The 16,644-nt window shown below is 60.2% G+C and overlaps 1 protein-coding gene across 1 annotated transcript; it reads left to right on the forward strand.

The window, feature by feature from the left end:
* Positions 1–602: 602 nt before the first annotated feature.
* Positions 603–12,200, forward strand: CDK5RAP1 (CDK5 regulatory subunit associated protein 1). Its single transcript, XM_065414463.1, has 14 exons — positions 603–652; positions 2,005–2,322; positions 3,581–3,684; positions 4,210–4,244; positions 5,808–5,908; positions 6,109–6,319; positions 7,036–7,156; positions 7,959–8,189; positions 8,421–8,518; positions 9,191–9,246; positions 9,672–9,802; positions 10,595–10,744; positions 11,397–11,537; positions 12,066–12,200. The coding sequence occupies exons 2-14, from the start codon at positions 2,034–2,036 to the stop codon at positions 12,144–12,146; spliced, it is 1,749 nt and encodes a 582-aa protein (XP_065270535.1). The 5' UTR covers positions 603–652; positions 2,005–2,033; the 3' UTR covers positions 12,147–12,200.
* The last annotated feature ends 4,444 nt before the right edge of the window (positions 12,201–16,644 follow it).

Here is a 16,644-nt window from a genome sequence, read left to right on the forward strand (position 1 = left end):
TCTCCAGCCTGGCTCGGCTCCTGGGGTGCCAGCCCCCGGCCGAGCACCCCCAGGCCAGCACCGCCGGCCCCCGGCCCAGCACCCCCGGCCCGCAGCCCAGCACCCCTGGCCCTGCACCCCCGGGTCCCGGCCCAGCACCCAGCAGCACCGGCCCCTCCCTATTTTCCTGGACATGTTCGGCTTTTTGGGATTTCCCCCCGGACGGGGATTTGAGGCCCAAAAAGCCGGACATGTCCGGGAAAATCCGGATGTATGGTAACCCTAGCTCTGTGAGATAGGGCTATCTCCATATATTATTAGTAACCTTGTCAAGTATCTGTAGCCGCGTTAGTCTGTATCCACAAAAACAACGAGGAGTCCGGTGGCGCCTTAGAGACTAACAGATTGATTTGGGCATAAACTTTTGTGGGTAAAAAACCCACTTTGTCAGGTGCATTGTTTTTTACCCACGAAAGCTCAGGCCCCCATCGGTCAGTCAGTCTCTAAGGTGCCAGCGGCCTCCCTGGTGTGTTTTCAGTAGGAACCTCGGAGGCAGGAACTACAGTTTCGCAGCCGGTTGCAGGGGGAGCTCCTTTTGCAGGTCACTAGCTGGGGCTGGAGACGCTCCCATGGGCGGGGAGCAGCCGGGCCGGGCCTGCAGCTCCTCTCCCAGGTACAGCCTGAGCCCAGGGGCGGGACCCCTCTCCCCCCCCCAGCCCCGCTTTGCCTCCAGCATTTATAACGGGTGCAATAGATACAGGGTGTAGTTAATGTATGGGGGGGGGGTCGATCTCAGGGGCTCTCAGCCGGGGGCGGGACCCCCCATCCCCCCCGCTTTGCCTCCAGCATTTATAACGGGTGCAATAGATACAGGGTGTAGTTAATGTATGGGGGGGGTCGATCTCAGGGGCTCTCAGCCGGGGGCGGGACCCCTCTCCCCCCCCCAGCCCCGCTTTGCCTCCAGCATTTATAACGGGTGCAATAGATACAGGGTGTAGTTAATGTATGCGGGGTGGCACTCAGGGGCTCTCAGCCGGGGGCGGGACCCCTCAGCCCCCCCCCCCCCCCCGCTTTGCCTCCAGCATTTATAACGGGTGCAATAGATACAGGGTGTAGTTAATGTATGGGGGGGTTGGTCTCAGGGGCTCTCAGCCTGGGGGCGGGACCCCTCAGCCCCCCCAAGCTCCGCTTTGCCTCCAGCATTTATAACGGGGTGCAGTAGATACAGGGTGTAGTTAATGTATGGGGGGGTCGCACTCAGGGGCTCGCTGTGTGAAAGGGGTCACAGTACAGAGTTTGAGAGCCGCTGCCTTAGCTGCAGGGGTGGTTAGCTCGGGGCCTGGCCGAGCCCTGCCTGGGGCCAGCCCCAGTGCCCTGGGGCGATGCAGCGGGTCCGGCCTGCCCCACAGCCCCTCTGACCCCGGTGCAGGGCCCAGGGGACGGGCTGATTTGGGGATTGCCCCCGGCAGCCCGGACACAGGGCACATCTGCTGTGTCTCTGCCTGGCTTTGCTGGGCCCAGCAGCTCGCCCTGCACCTCGTTCCTTTCGCTGACCCACGGGGCCCCCTCCCCCAATTCATCCCTAGAACAGGCTCCTGCCCTGCACGGGAGGACGGGCCAGCTGCCAGTCTGGACCTGACTTACAGTGAGGCCTCCCCAGCACTCCCCCCGCCCCTCTTTGTATCCTCCTCTCTGTTTGCACCCCAGGGGTGCACAGCCCCGGAGAACCATGTCTCTGAATCACTGAAAATGACGTATGGCCCCGATTCTGCAGCTTGCTCCACCCGGGCAGGTGCCAGCGCTGGCCTGCAGCCCCCTGGGGTCACCAGCCCCCCCCCGATGCTGGGGCAGGAGCGTCCCCCGTGTTCTGAAACCCGCACGCTGGGGATGTCGCTCATTTAATAGTTTCCTGATTCCGGCGGGTGGAAACGGGGGTTCCCGGGCGTTTTGCGTCTTGTCGGTTTCCCAAGAAAGGGGGTGAAGCGGGGCTGGCTAGTGAACGCCCTGCTCTCTGGGGTTTTGCAGGGTGTCTGGTCTCTCGCCCATCTGCCGCGATGCTCCTGCCCTTCAAACACGTCTTGGGAGCTGCTGGGACGTTCCTCTGGAGGCGGTTGTCCTGGGCGGCGCGTTCTGAGCTCGGAGCTCGCGTGCCCACCCGGGGCCGGGGCGAGCAGAACAGGGGCCTGGAGGACTTTAGCGCCCGGCTGGCAGCAGGGCCGACGCTGCAGCACTTCTTAAGAAACACGTCCCCACCTCAGGAAACTCACCCTCAGCTGGCGGAGGAGCCGGAGGAGCCAGAGCCCTATCTCACCTCCAGCATCCTGGAGGAAGCCAGGCGGAAAGGTCAGTGTCACTTCTCGGCCCCACTCACCCCTTTCCTCAGGACTGGCTCACACCTGTTCTTTGCACCAGCTTTCTGGTCCTCCCGTGCGCCTGTCCCCACCTCCTGGGCGTTGTGACAGGCCACGGTCATGACAGGGCCCGGCCGTCAGTGACCTAGAACGAGGCTGTCATCGGGGACTAGCAAGTCTCGCCCCGCGCACCAGGGACCCATGGGCCAGTGGAACCAGTCCCGGGGCTAGCCAGCACTGAGACTCGCTGGGAAGGGCCCAGCCCCGCGGGGGCTGTTCATGCTCTTTTGTTTTTCTGAAATTAGGAAAATGTAACTGCCCTTTCCCCTGTGCGCGGAAGGGGGGCTGAGGAGCGGGGGACTGTTCACAGTGCCCGTCTCTTCCCGTTGGCTGGTCATTACAGTGGTGACCAGGCATCTGGCATAGCCGCCGCTAGGAAAGTAGGAGTGTTTGTGCACGTTTCATAGCATGTGCGTACTGTGCCTCTGTTTCTACAGAGGGGAATCGCTGGGTACCAGGAGACACCAGCCAAAGAGTGTTGCTATCAGCATCCCAACAGCACCGTGTCATTAGGGCGCTGCAGAGTCTGGGCCCACGGCATGGGGGTGAGACGCTGTAGGGCCTGAGGCTGCCCAGTGCCAGTGGGGGGGGATCGCTGGCAGCCCTGGCGTGTCACTGGTGTGGAAGAAGCGAGCTAGGAGGTGGCGGCAATTCATGTGCTGCCTGCGTGAATCTGAGCCCAGGTGGGAGAGCAGCAGGTTGGCCGGGAGAGGCACAAGACAGAGCCAAGGGCTGAATGATGTGATCCCGTCTCCTGCTGCCTCTGTGCAGCCAGCCGCTTTACTCCTGTAGGGCAGGTGGAAGGGGCTTGTGCGTTCAGGGCTGCAGGTCCAGGCCCAGCTGGGGCCTGTGCACGCGTGGCCACTTTGTTACATCCTTGGCCTCCTCCCCATTCCGGCAGGATTCCCATCCTCACTAAGCCGCTGACACTGCTGCAGGTTGACGTTGGCGTTAGGGGTACAACTTGTCTGAATCTTTTGGCAGACCGCTGAGCAGGTTTGCACAGTGAGCGAATCTCCGAACGCCCCCTGCAATCGGCAGTGACGGGTGCAGCCTGGCTTTGCTTGCTCTGCATGGTCAGGATTTGGAGAGTTTATCCAGGGGGCCGAACTTTGGAAAAGGAAACCGGAGCTGACCCCTCCCCTCTCTGTCCTGGTCATGCCCAGGAGCTGCCTTCTGTTTAATTGCAGTGTATCTGGAGACCTACGGCTGCCAAATGAACGTTAATGACACCGAGATTGCCTGGGCCATCCTACAGAAGAGTGGCTACCTGCGGACACACCAGCTGGAGGAGGTACGGCGCCGGGTTAGCTATCCTGACATACAGGGTGCCGCACCGGGAACCCCTGGGCCCATGTCTCCCAGCCTGGGTCAAGAAGCAGCTTTACATTAAGGGTCTGATCCCACGAGATGCTGAGATACCCTCAGTGGTCTCCTCTGCAGAGCCCCCTGCCGGTTCAGGTGCTAACTCTGTGGGAAGCCCTGCTCGGCAGCTGGAATGGAAAGATGGGCTGGGCACAATAATAAAACTTGATTTCTATTTTTAACTGTTGCATCTGACTTGGCTGCGAAGGGGATTAGGCCCCGCGTGAAGCAGGTGGCGGGGCTGTAACTTTCATCCATTACGTGGAGCTCGCTGCCTGTTTTCCGTTCTGCTTTTTCTCCGCTCTGTTTCCTGGACCCCAGAGTGGAGTCGTAGCGATTCCCTTGGTTTGCCGAACTAGCTGATGGCCGTGATGCTGGCAGTGCCTGGGTTCCAGCTTGTGTGGAGAACTGATCCTCCTCCTCTCATTTCTTCTGTATTTCTTCCCCACTGTAGGCGGACGTGATTCTCCTGGTCACCTGCTCTGTCAGGTAAGGAACCTGGCTTTCGTAGAAAGGGTTATTTGGAAACCGTGGAGAGTGAATGTCCCCGAGTGTCGGAGATCAGAGCCGGGAGCTTGAGACCTGGAACTGCCCAGTAGATCTCTAAAGAGCTGGACCGACCTTATTACAGTGCTAGCCTTGCGGCACGTCATGGTCTCCCTGGTCTCTGCTGTAGCGCAGCCCGAAGTGAACATAACGTGTGTTCACGTGACGACTGCCATCCTGGCTGACACGCCGGGGACTGAACCAAGGACCTCCCGAGCTAAAAGCCGAGTTGCTGCAGCCTGAGCTAAAGAGAGAAGGTTCTGTAGCCGGAACCTGTGACAAAGAGGAGGGCCTATAACACACACTCATCAGTGGGATACGCTTACAGCAGCATTATATAGAATGATGCCACTTTTTTTTTTTTACTACTTATTCTGCATCTGTTTTTGCTTCTCTGCATCCTGCCTCTTTTCTCCATCGCCTCCTCTCGTAATAACAGAATGTGGGATGTAGTTCCGTGCTTGTGGTAAAATTGCCTGCGGTTTCTGAATGCATTGCAGAATGCTCATTGTCAGCTGTGATGCAGTGTGTGTCACCAGTAAAGTCCGATTCTTTCTCTGAAAGACCTCAGTCTCGCTGATTAAGAATCATTTCTGCAGTGTAGCTGCGGCCTACAGGCAATACCTGTGCAAGCAAACAAAACAGCCCTTGGTGACGCGGTGCTGAAATAATGTGATCTGTGTGCTGTAAACAGTGCGCACCCTTAGGCAATGGGCCCAGGCTATGGTACACTATAACGACAAATATCCTCCCTCGCTCTCGTGGGGTCAGGATGGGGAAAAATTGGAAAGGGTTCTGGAAAGAACGACAAGAACAGTCTGAGGTTTGGAAAACAGGCCTTCTAGTGAGTGATTTAAGAAGCTCAATCTATTTATTGTACCCAAGAGAGGGTACGGGGTGGTTTCATCATGGTATATCCCACGTAACCCGCATGGTGAAGAGGTTTCTGAGAGCAGATGGCTCTCTAATCTAGCAGAACAAAACCTCATGAGTTTCAGTGGTTGGAAGATGAAGCTAGACACATTCAGCCTAGAGATATGGTGCAGGTTTTTTCTGGGGGTGGGGGATTAGCCATCAGAACAACGTACCTGGGCGTGTGCTGGGCTCTCGGTCTCTTGCATGCCCTAAGTCAGGACTGGCTATTTGCCCAGTAGATCTGTTCTAGCTCAGCGTACGCTGCAGGCTGGATGCCAAGGGCACGGGGGAGGTTCTCTGGCCCATGTGACAGGCCAGCTAATCAAGGGTCCCTCCTGGCCTAATCTAGGACAGCAGGGGGTTGATTACAATGGCCGAGGTTCAGGGCCCAGGCTGCGGAGATGGGGGCTGAGCTCTTTCCCTGGCCGTGGGTGTGTCACTCGGCAGCCGTGTGCCTTGGCTGTGAAAGGAGGCTGATAACCTTCCCTGCCTCTCGTTCCGGGTGTTCAACAAGTGCCTGGGGCCCTGGGCTGGCCGGGGCAGAGGAAGAGCCGTCAGCATCACTGACTGCGGTTTCTCATGGCTCCCCAGGGAGAAGGCTGAGCAGGCGATCTGGAACCGCCTGCGGCACCTCACGGCTCTGAAATCCAAGCGGCTGCGGTCCCAGGCACCTCTCCGCATCGGGATTCTAGGTACCTGGCAGTCTGTACAGCGTTACCGTGTGGCCATGGCAAGGGGCCAGGGGGTGTTACATCCACTGTCGAGGGGATGAAAAGCTGCATCCCAGAACACTAGCTTCATCGGGGGCACTGAGCCTCCTCTGACGGGGAAGAGCGGGCTGTTGGGTGGGGTCAGGGGCCTCTCGACACTGACCGTTCTCCTCTGGCCGCAGGCTGCATGGCCGAGAGGCTGAGGGAGGAGATCCTGCACAAGGAGAAGCTGGTGGATATCGTGGCTGGCCCCGATGCTTACCGTGACCTGCCCCGGCTGCTGGCTGTGGCTGAAACGGGCCAGCAGGCTGCCAACGTCCTGCTCTCCTTAGACGAGACGTATGCCGATGTCCTACCTGTCCAGACCAGCCCAGACGCCACCTCTGCATTTGTGTAAGAGCTGAGGAGTCTCTCCCACCTGCCCTGCTCTGCAGGGCTCTGATTTCGGAGGATCGTGGGGAACCAGACCTTAGAGATGGCAGAGACCTGCGAGCTAGTGTCTGTACCGTGCTCGTCCCCGGTGACGCGGACCCAGGTCATCACCCCGCTGATGCAAGCCTGTCGCCTGTTGTACATTCGCTCCTGCTTTATCCCCGGTGATCGGACTCCCACCCGCCCTGGCGAGGCTGCCCGACAGTTCTGACTGTCAGGGAGCTTTTCCTAATAGCCGGCCTTGGTTTCCCTTCCAATGCTTGGTCCCACTTCCCCAGCACCACTCCAGACTCTGATATTGGCACCTCTCCCGGGTGGGCGGCTGTCTCACCCTCCCTGCCCGTAGCTGGGCACCCAAGTTGTGCGTATTTTATCCTGCCTTGTACATCGCCCCTTCCAGGGCACATCCCCCTCCCCCGCCCCGTCCTTGTTTCTTCACGTTGGCGCGTTCCTTTCTGATACGGAGCCGCCCAGCTGTGAAGCCACGTTCTAGGTGTGGACGCGCCGTAGGGATACAGACAGGCGGTTACCACCCTGCCCTGGGCGGGAGGAAGACATGGGCACCTCCCACATGGGGCAGGCTCACGCAGAGGCACTGGGTCCGGGTGGGGAGCATGCTCAGCCAGTGGCTCTCCTAGTGTGACTGGCGCCCATTCTTCAGCGTGTCCTCTCTGCAGATCTATCATGCGTGGCTGTGACAACATGTGCAGTTACTGCATCGTCCCCTTCACCCGTGGCCGCGAGAGGAGCCGGCCCATGGCCTCCATCCTGCGGGAAGTGAAGGTGCTGTCTGATCAGGTGCGCTGTCCTTTGCACCCTGCCCGGCTCAGCCCCGGGGCAGTGGGAGCTCTTGGGTCAGGCTGCTTGGCCGTGCTGCCATCTTTGCGCCAGCAGCCCCAAGCGCCACACTGAGCCAAGGCGTGTGGTGATCAGCCCCTCCCGGGGATCAGTGGGGAATGCTCGCTGGGGCTGGTTCTTTAGATAAGTGTAAAACCATGGCTCTCCCTATGGGACAGCCCAGAAGGGAGTGACCAAAGGCTGTTCCCTGTCCACCCCCATTTCCCCCTACAGGGAGGGGCCCTTGGGCCCGGGCAATGAGAGGGGGTGCTGGCTGGCTTAGGGAGTTGTGCTGTGATGGGGTACGGAGTCAGTCACCTCTTCAAATCCAGCCCAGGCTGGTGGCACCCCCGAATCCTTCCCATCTGTTCGATGGCCCATGGGAACAGGTTTGATGGTCCCAGGCTTGTTCCGGTGCAGAGGCGTCCACGTCACAAAACCTCCCGTCCGGTCTGTGCTCCTGTAGGCCGGACAGTCTCAGCCGAGAAGCCAAGGCTTGACAAGGCCGTGGAGACGGAGCTGCCCCTTGGCCCTCGAGGGCATCACGCCGGCAGGGCGGTGAGCTCGTCCTGCTGCTCCCGGGGCTCTGGCGGGTCTGTGCGTGAAGTGCAGGCGTCGGCCCCCACCCCTTCCCGCTGGCACACCGGACCTGCCCCCTTGGCGATGGCTTTGCAAAGCTGAGGTTGGTCCGGAGGCTTTCTTGGTTTGCTGGCTAGGCTGGTATTTCCCTTTGTGACTCGTGCCCCCTTGTCCGTCTCCACAGGGGGTGAAAGAAGTGACCCTCCTGGGTCAAAACGTCAATAGCTTCCGAGACACCTCCGAGGTCCAGTTCCGCTCGGCAGCCGCGCCTGGCCTGAGCCGCGGCTTTAGCACCATCTACAAGGCTAAAGAGGGGGGCTTGCGCTTCGCACATCTGCTGGATCAGGCCTCCAGAGTCGACCCGGAAATGCGGATCCGCTTCACCTCCCCGCACCCCAAGGACTTTCCTGACGAGGTGCGTGTGAAGGGACTGCCCGGATCCCACAGCTGCGGGATTTCACGAGCTGCAGCTCCCCTCAGAGGGAACCAGGCTGAGATCATCCCCAGCGGCTGAGGCCGAGCGGGAGCTGTGTCTTTGCATCGCTGTTTGCTCCCCTTCGCTGAGGGAGGTTGTTCCCTTTCTTTGGGCCAGAGCTGTGTGCAGCTGGGCAGCTCTGTGACCGCCCGTCCACTCTCCTCTCGGCAGGTCCTGCAGCTCATCCAGGAGAGGCACAACATCTGCAAACAGCTCCACCTCCCAGCCCAGAGCGGGAGCTCGCGAATCCTGGAGGCCATGAGGCGAGGGTGAGTCTGACTGAGGGGACGTGTTCCCCGCCTCGCTGTGCTGCAGCCTGCCCCTCGGCTCGGCGATGGGGGAGTGGGAGCCTTCCGGGGGCCGCCGTCTCTGCCAGACGGGGAGCTCCAGGAAGCCTGTAATGACTGTGCATTGGCCAGGGCAGGCACGGGATGGCAGCAAAGGCTAGTTCCAAGGCCCAGGTGAACATTTTGCCTGTCAGTTTAACACCCCCCCAAACATTTTGGGGGCGAAGGGGGGGGATTCTGGCAGTGCCTCTCCAGGCCTGTCTGCGTCTCAGTCTCGACGTGGCAAACGCGTTGCAGGGACGCTCAGCACGCCTCTCCGAGCAGTGTTCACTTCTGTCGGCCAGGTTTCATTCCATGCGTTTTTGGTTCTGCCTCAGCGCCTCCCCTCGCAGTTGGTGTTTGTGGGGTGCAGGTGCCCCCCTCTGCGTGGCCCCCAGGCGATCGCAGTGCTGTGTATTGTCGCCTTGAGCTTTGTCAGGGGCGTGTCGCCCACCTGGCAGGGAGGGAGATGGAGGAGACGCACTTACCCACTCCACTCCTCTTGAGCTTTGGGTCCAGCCAGAGGAATCCCTGAGTTTGGGGGCGACCCTGCAGATGCTGCTTTTGTTTCCTGTCTCCCCGATGACCAACCCGTCCGTGTGCTCTTCCTGACAGCTACACGAGAGAAGCGTATTTAGAGCTCATACAGCATGTGCGGGATTCCATACCAGGTAGGGGTTTCCGTTCTCCTGGCTCTGACCCAGGCACGGCTGTCTCACTTCCCCTGCCTGAATCCCTCGCTCCTCCTCACGCCTGCTCACACACACGGGCAGCGGTGCTGGGATCGGCTAGATCAGGGTTTGTGCTTTGCATTTGAAGGGGCCCATGGGAAGAACCAGGATGTTCCTCCAAATGAAACGAGGTCAGCGGGGTGGCCTGCCCGGCCCTCGCCCTCTCCTCAGAGAAGTGATTGTGCACCCAAAGCCAGCCTCTGGCCTCGCTGTGCCCTAGTGCATGCTGGGAAAGAGCCCTGGCCGGGAGGGCTGATGGGGAATAAAGCTGCTCACAGCTGCCCTGGGTATTCCCTTCTTGTCTGTGCTTTGTGGGGCGAAGGGTCCGCTCCCCGGCTGAGTAACCCTCTGCCTCTCGGTGCCAGGAGTGAGTCTCAGCAGTGATTTCATCGCTGGCTTCTGCGGCGAGACCGAGGACGATCACCAGCAGACGGTGTCCTTGCTCAGGCAAGTCCGCTACAATGTGGGTTTCCTCTTTGCCTACAGCATGAGGCAGGTGAGTGCGGGGCCCGGGGGAGAAGCCTCCGTTGTCTCTAGCGTGGTCACCCCGGTCCGGGTCAGTTTGTTCTCACCTGTTCCCCCCCAAGCGAATGGCAGTGACTGTGTTACCGAGCCCCAGTCTCTTGCACACACAGTGCGTGTGAATGGCTTGTGTGCACTCGCACTGTCAGCATCCGTGGGGCTGGGCTGCCCAAGTGAGGACGTTCCCAGCCCACAGGGCCTATGGTCATGGTGCATGAGCTGATACAGTCCAGCTCAGCAGAGCAGCCCACGGGCAGCCTTTCCCAGCCGCAATGCTTGCCTTGCTCAGCGCTTTCCATGTGCGAAACGTGGTGTGAGCATCCAGGCTGCCAGCTGGGTGAGCTGGTTTCACAGCACGGTTTGCACCCAGCATGAGTTATGGTCCCCGAGCTGAGCACTCGGGGGCTGACCGCAGCACGTTTGGCTTTGCTGGAGGGGAATTCTGCAGATGCAGTGCGTAGCCAGGTATCCGCCCCGCTGCAGGTGGAACCGGTCGGCTTTCAGAAGATTTTGGCAGAAGAGGCAGGAGGTCTCTTGGCGGCCGTCCCAGGGGTGCCAGGTGGTGGGAAAGAAGGCGGGAGGTCGGCAGTGGCTGAAGGAGACAAAGGAAGATAAATCTCCTCCTCGGGGTGGGAGTTAACTGGCCACCTGTGCAAAGTTTGTCCTTGTTTGAGTGGCATCCGAGCCCCGCTGGCTCAGACAGGACAGGGCTCCTACCCCTGGCGGCCTGGCCGAGAAAGGGCTTTTAATCTCTTTGTTGTTTCAGAAAACCCGGGCCTATCACCGGCTGCAGGATGACGTGCCGGCGGAGGTGAAGCGTAGGCGGCTGGAGGAACTCATCTCCGTCTTCCGGGAGGAGGCCACCAGGGCAAACGGGGCTATGGTGGGCCGCTCGCAGCTCGTGCTGGTGGAGGGGGTGAGTGGAACTTTAACACCAGGCTGGGTCTGCTTCCCACCCCCGGCCCAAGAGGCCCTGAGGCCATTCGACCGTTCCACCTCCCGGGCACATACGCCCTCTAGTCAGGCCAGCGATACGTACCTAAATAAGTGCCCTGCTCTTCAGAAGTGCAGAGCAAAGTACTTAGACGCACCCATTAAAAATCAGGTCACTTTTCTGTAGGGACATAACTCCAGGCACCTGGTTTGGAAAATCTTGGCTTTGGGGAGGTCCTGAAATAGGACTTTTGGGAGGCTGCAGAAGAATTATTTCAGGGTGGGGCTGCAGGGGATGCTTGTCAGGTGACAAGAGCCCAGACAGGAGGAGTTGGTGAAATATGTCTGTCCGTTGGATGCGTTGCAGACAGATGTGAAGACAGGGTCCCTGCCCTGAAGAGTTGACAGTCCTGATGGGGGTGGGGTTTAGACACGTCTCCAGTTGGGCACCCAAAATTAGTGGAGGCGTTTTGGCTGCCATTCTCCCAGCACAGCCACTGCAGCAAGAGCTCTTTGCTTAACGACACGGAAGGTGGCTTTTAATATTGGCCGCAGCGCTCAACCCCCGGGCCGTAGAGTCCAGCCATGAGTCGGGGTTGATGCTGTGCAGATAACGCCCCCTGTCCCCCTCCCAGCCCAGCAAGCGCTCTGCCGCCAAGCTGTGCGGTAGAAACGATGGAAACATCAGAGTGGTCTTCCCCGACACGGAGATGGAGGACGGCACTGGCTCCGGGGCTGTGGTCAGAGCCCAGCCAGGGGACTATGTGCTGGTGAAGGTGAGGCTCGTGTGGCTCTCGTTTCCAGGAGGGAGCCGTGCGTTCAGGGGGCGGTTTTCAAAGGGCTGGGGCCAGCTCTCCCTTTTTTGCGTGTGCTTTTTCGTGCTAGCAAACGAATAGTGAGCACAAATCTGAATAGACGAGCTGCGCTGCTGCCTGCCTGGTGCTCCAGCACCATCCCCTGCTGGGGGGAGCTGCGAGTTCCTCTGCCAGGGATTCTGGCATGGCCTGGAGCTCCCACCACTGCTGCCCTGCTCCCTGCAGTGCCTTCTGGGGTGAGGCTGGGAGTTCAAACACCAGCAGTGCGCTGCCCATTCCTGCCAGCACCTGCTGCTGGGCGGGGCTGGGACTCCAGCAGACGTCCTCCTTCAGCATTCCCTGTCGGGAATCCGTCTCAGACCAGCAGAGCTGGGTCATTGCCCTGCCCCACACAGCCAGCTCTCCTGAACTGTTCCCTGCTGCAAGGGGGGGCTGTCACTCCCCCACTCCCGGCGTGTCTCATGACCGTTCTATGCCGCTGCCTTTCAGGTTACCTCCGCCAGCTCCCAGACGCTGAAGGGAGTTTTGCTTCGCCGCACCACCCTCAGAGAATCGGCAGCGCACCGCTGACGCCTCCCGGCGAACAAGGGGCGAGCGACTTTTCCCCGGGGAGAAACGGGGAGCGCTGGCCGGATGGAGGTGGAGACGGACGTGGTGTTTACTCCCAGAGATGCCCTCTCAGCTGGAGCTGTGCAAACTCCTGAGCAAAAGGCAACGGACACGTACACACACGCCTGCCCTGGGCAAAGCTGCTTGGAGTTATTCGAAAATCACTACCGCCAGGAAGTGCTTTGTTTCTGCTTTTTCATTTGCTGTCTTGGCTGTACCTCCCTGGGCTCGGAGGCAGTTAACGCTCTGCCCCCCTGTACCCCCCGAGCTATGCATCTGCCGGAGTTCAGCACCAAGGGCTGGAGGTCTCCCCACCCAGCGACTTGCAGCCTTCTCCCAGGCCACCTCCGTAAACCCTGCAGGGAGACGCTGACATTAGGAGCCGCAAAAACTCCAGTGGTTGCTCAGAGCCCGAGCGAGGGCAGCAGCAGACGTGTGCAGAAGATGGGGCAGGCCCTGATGGTTAAAGCACGGGGCTGCGAGTCGCTACTCCTACAACTGACCAGTGACACCTCCGTTTTGCCAGCGGGGAAGTGACAGCCCTGCGGGAAAGGGGAGCGGGGCGAGTTAGTCAATGCGCCGGACGGACGGGAGCAGAGCAGAGGAAGTATTGCTTTTAAATGCCCAGCTGAGGTGTGAGTTGTGGGGTGGGAGATTACAGAGCTGCACCCTGCTGGGTGTGGGAACCATCCTGGAGGCCCTGCCCTGGTCACTTCCTCTCTGGGCCCCCTAGAGCAGGAGGAGACGGGAGCTAAAGGGCGCCTCTCTGCCCCCTGGACAATCCCTTTGAACAGAGGAGGCCTGGGGTAGCTGGGAAAGTGGCTTTTAAGGCTGAGCACTGGCCTGGGAGTCGCGATGCAGCGTCCCCTTTCGTTTCTGTGCCGTGGATTCCAGTGTCATCCGCCTGGGCAGTTTCTCGGGAGTGGGGAGGCAGCCGGAGCCGTTGAACTGGGAGATTGTTCCCGGCGATCTGTTAACGTCCAGCGGAATCCCAGACTGACTTGGGAATTCCTCGCTGGTTTGCGGGACAGAGCAGGGTTTTGAAATCGAATTGATCCCTGGACCTGTCAGGTGGCGCTGAGCCGATTCCTGCAGTGGGTCACAGGACGTAACGTCCAGCAATGGGAGGACATCGATAAACGATTCACACCTCATGAAATGTGTTGTGTTTTTTCACACTGCTGCAAGCTAAACACTCTAGCGAACTTTGTATGGAAAATTCAACAGCTCACCTCCCTGTAAAGCAGGAAGGAATCGACCCTGTAACTGGGCCCCCCCCAGCGCCCCCAGCTGGGCTGCAGTGAGTTCAGAGGGAGATGGGGTTATGGCCAGCTGGAGCCTGCGCTGGGCAGGAGGGTTGGAATCACGGTGACAGGGTGAGCGAGGGGCAGAGCCTCCCGAGCTTTACTGGGCATGGGGCTAGGTCTGTGGGGGAGCCCAGGGCCTGACCCACAGATGCTGCCAGCTGGAGGATGGGGGAACAATCTTCCTTCTCCCTCCAAATCATTGAGAAGCAAGTCACGGAGGGGAATGTCCCAGAGTCCGTCCCTGGCTCCTGCCCCCGGACTCTCTGCAGAAAGGGGCGGCCGTGCCACAGTTTCCAAACTCAGGGGGAGCAGCAGTTTTCTTCTGGGGTTTTCAGGGTTCTCTGCTCACTGCATCCGCGATGGGCAGCATGTTGGTTCTAAACGAACACCCCCCTCTGGCAACGAACCAAAAGTTATTTGCATCATTTCCTCAGTGAAAAAGGGGGCGGACGGGCTGCCCTGAGAATTGGGAATTTCTCAGCACAGTCCCTTCTGTGTCTGCTGCAGACTTTTCCTCGCGTGTGCCCTGCAAAGTGGCAGAAGAGAAAGTCACGGGTACAGTGCAGCCAGCAGCACAGCATTCTGCTTTCCCGCCCTGCTCTCTCGGGTTCCCTTAGCCCACTAAGGCTGCTCGTCATGGGGGGGATTAAACCCTCCTTTCCATGCAGGCTGGGGCCGTTCCCCTCGGAGCGGAAGCCCCCCTGCTCCCGCGGCACAGAGCACTCCCAGGAGCGAGCCAGCCAGGAAGGTGCTGTCTTCTCCCCGTCACACTGTACTGTAACTACGTGAAGAGGGGGCGAGCTGGGTTTATATCGTCTCTCCGCCCGCAGACGCTCGGGGAGCCGGCTCAGCGCCCAGCTTGGGTACTTAGTGTTTAAAGGCCTTGTGAATGACTTTTGGGGCTTTAAAGCATTGAGGAGTCTTCCACAGTGACCTTGGCAGCTGTCAGGCACCGCTGCCCAGAGCAGCTGTTTTGCCAGGCGCAGTTCGGTGTGTGACAGGAGCTCGGTATTCCGGGTTTGCACGTTTCCTTCAGCTGTAACACGCCCCATGCCCTGTCATGTGTCACTGCCGTAGGCTGCCATCCCAGTGCACCAGGCTCCCCAGGAGACTGGATCATTGCAAACAATGATCTCGGTGCTTGCAACAGCCACAGGCATCAGGACAGGGCTGCCAGCGTCCTTGGGAGATCTGAACACCTGGGTGGTGATTGCAGTGGCTGGGCTTAGCGTCGCCATTGGGTGTACTTGGGTGGGGCTGACTCAGACACACAGCACAGCCCAGAGAGCAGAACCAGAGCGGGACTAGATGGCTTGGTGTACCGTACAGCTCGGGTAAGAACAAGGCAGGTAAAAGGAGGGATAGCGAACAAGAACCCCCCTGTACTTACAACAAGGGACAGTGAAGATACTTGTATTTTCAGCCAGTGGTAACGTCTGACGAATCTGACCTGGCGGTAGGACAAGCCGTAATCAGCGTCATCTGCAGCAAGGGAGGTTTAGGTTAGATGTTAGGAGAAACTTTCTAACTTCGAGGGTGGTTAAACTCTAGAATTGGCTTCCAAGGGCGGTTGTGGAATCCCCATCGCTGGAGGCTTTTAAGAACAGGTTGGACAAACACTGACAGGGATGGTCTAGATCAGCAGTTCTCAAGTGGGGGTCCAGCTGAAACCCAGTGTCCCCCCATCCCCAGGCCCCATGTGCAGGTGAAGCCCGGAGCCCACCATGGGACAGAAGCCCTGAGCCCAGGGGCAGAGTTGAGGGGCACAGGGGCTGTTGCCCCTGCAAACTGTAGTTCAAGAGCAGGATAGTACTGGGGGCAGCTCCATGGCTGGCAGAGCCCTCCAAGCACAGGGACCACAGAGGAGCCGTCTGGGCACACAGCCCCTAGCTACCCCCTGCCTGCACCCTGAGCTACCCCTCCCTGCACCCTGAGCTACCCCCTGTCTGCACACAGCCCCAGCTACCCCCTGCCTGCACCCTGAGCTACCCCCTGCCTGCACACAGCCCCTAGCTACCTCCTGCCTACACCCAGAGCTACCCCCTGGCCGCACACAGCCCCAGCTACCCCCTGCCCGCACACAGCCCCAGCTACCCCCTCCCTGCACCCTGAGCTACCCCCTGCCCGCACACAGCCCCAGCTACCCCCTCCCTGCACCCTGAGCTACCCCCTGCCCGTACACAGCCCCAGCTACCTCCTGCACTCTGAGCTACCCCCTGCCTGCACACAGCCCCCAGCTACTCCCGCCTGCACCCTGAGCTACCCCCTGCCTGCACACAGCCCCTAGCTACCCCCTGCCTGCACACAGCCCCCAGCTACCCCCTGCCTACACCCTGAGCTACCCCCTGCCTGCACACAGCCCCCAGCTACCCCCTGCCTAGACCCTGAGCTACCCCCTGCCTGCACACAGCCCCTAGCTACCCCCTGCCTGCACCCTGAGCTACCCCCTGCCCGCACACAGCCCCCAGCTACTCCCGCCTGCACCCTGAGCTACCCCCTGTCTGCACACAGCCCCTAGCTACCCCCTGCCTGCACCCTGAGCTACCCCCTGCCTGCACACAGCCCCTAGCTAGCCCCTAGCTACCCCCTGCCTGCACAAAGCCCCTAGCTACCCCCGCCTGCACCCTGAGCTACCCTGTCCGCACACAGCCCCAGCTACCCCCTGCCTACACCCTGAGCTACCCCTGTCCTCACACAGCCCTAGCTACCCCTCCCTGCACCCTGAGCTACCCCCTGCCTACACACAGCCCCCAGCTACCCCCAGCCTACCCCCTGTCCGCACACAGCCCCCAGCTACCCCCTGTCTGCACCCTGAGCTACCCCTGCCCGCACACAGCCCCAGCTACCCCCTGCCTACCCCCTGAGCTACCCCTGTCCTCACACAGCCCTAGCTACCCCTCCCTGCACCCTGAGCTACCCCCTGCCTACACACAGCCCCCAGCTACCCCCAGCCTACCCCCTGTCCGCACACAGCCCCTAGCTACCCCCTGCCTGCACCCTGAGCTACCCCCTGCCTACACACAGCTCCTAGCTACCCCCTGCCTACACCCTGAGCTACCCCCTCCCTGCACACAGCCCCCAGCTACCCCCTGAGCTACCCCCTGCCTGCACACAGCCCCTAGCTGCCCCCGCCTGCACCCTGAGCTACCCCC

The sequence above is a fragment of the Emys orbicularis genome, chromosome 12 (assembly GCF_028017835.1).
Source record: "Emys orbicularis isolate rEmyOrb1 chromosome 12, rEmyOrb1.hap1, whole genome shotgun sequence".
Classification (NCBI taxonomy): Eukaryota; Metazoa; Chordata; order Testudines; family Emydidae; genus Emys; species Emys orbicularis.

Bases quoted from the DNA above. Each gene is read 5' to 3' on its own strand.
- CDK5RAP1 (XM_065414463.1), top strand. From the start codon at position 2,034: ATGCTCCTGCCCTTCAAACACGTCTTGGGAGCTGCTGGGACGTTCCTC. The intron at 5,909-6,108 runs GTACCTGGCAGT...CTCTGGCCGCAG, and splicing joins TCTCCGCATCGGGATTCTAG to GCTGCATGGCCGAGAGGCTG. The intron at 7,157-7,958 runs GTGCGCTGTCCT...CCGTCTCCACAG, and splicing joins TGAAGGTGCTGTCTGATCAG to GGGGTGAAAGAAGTGACCCT.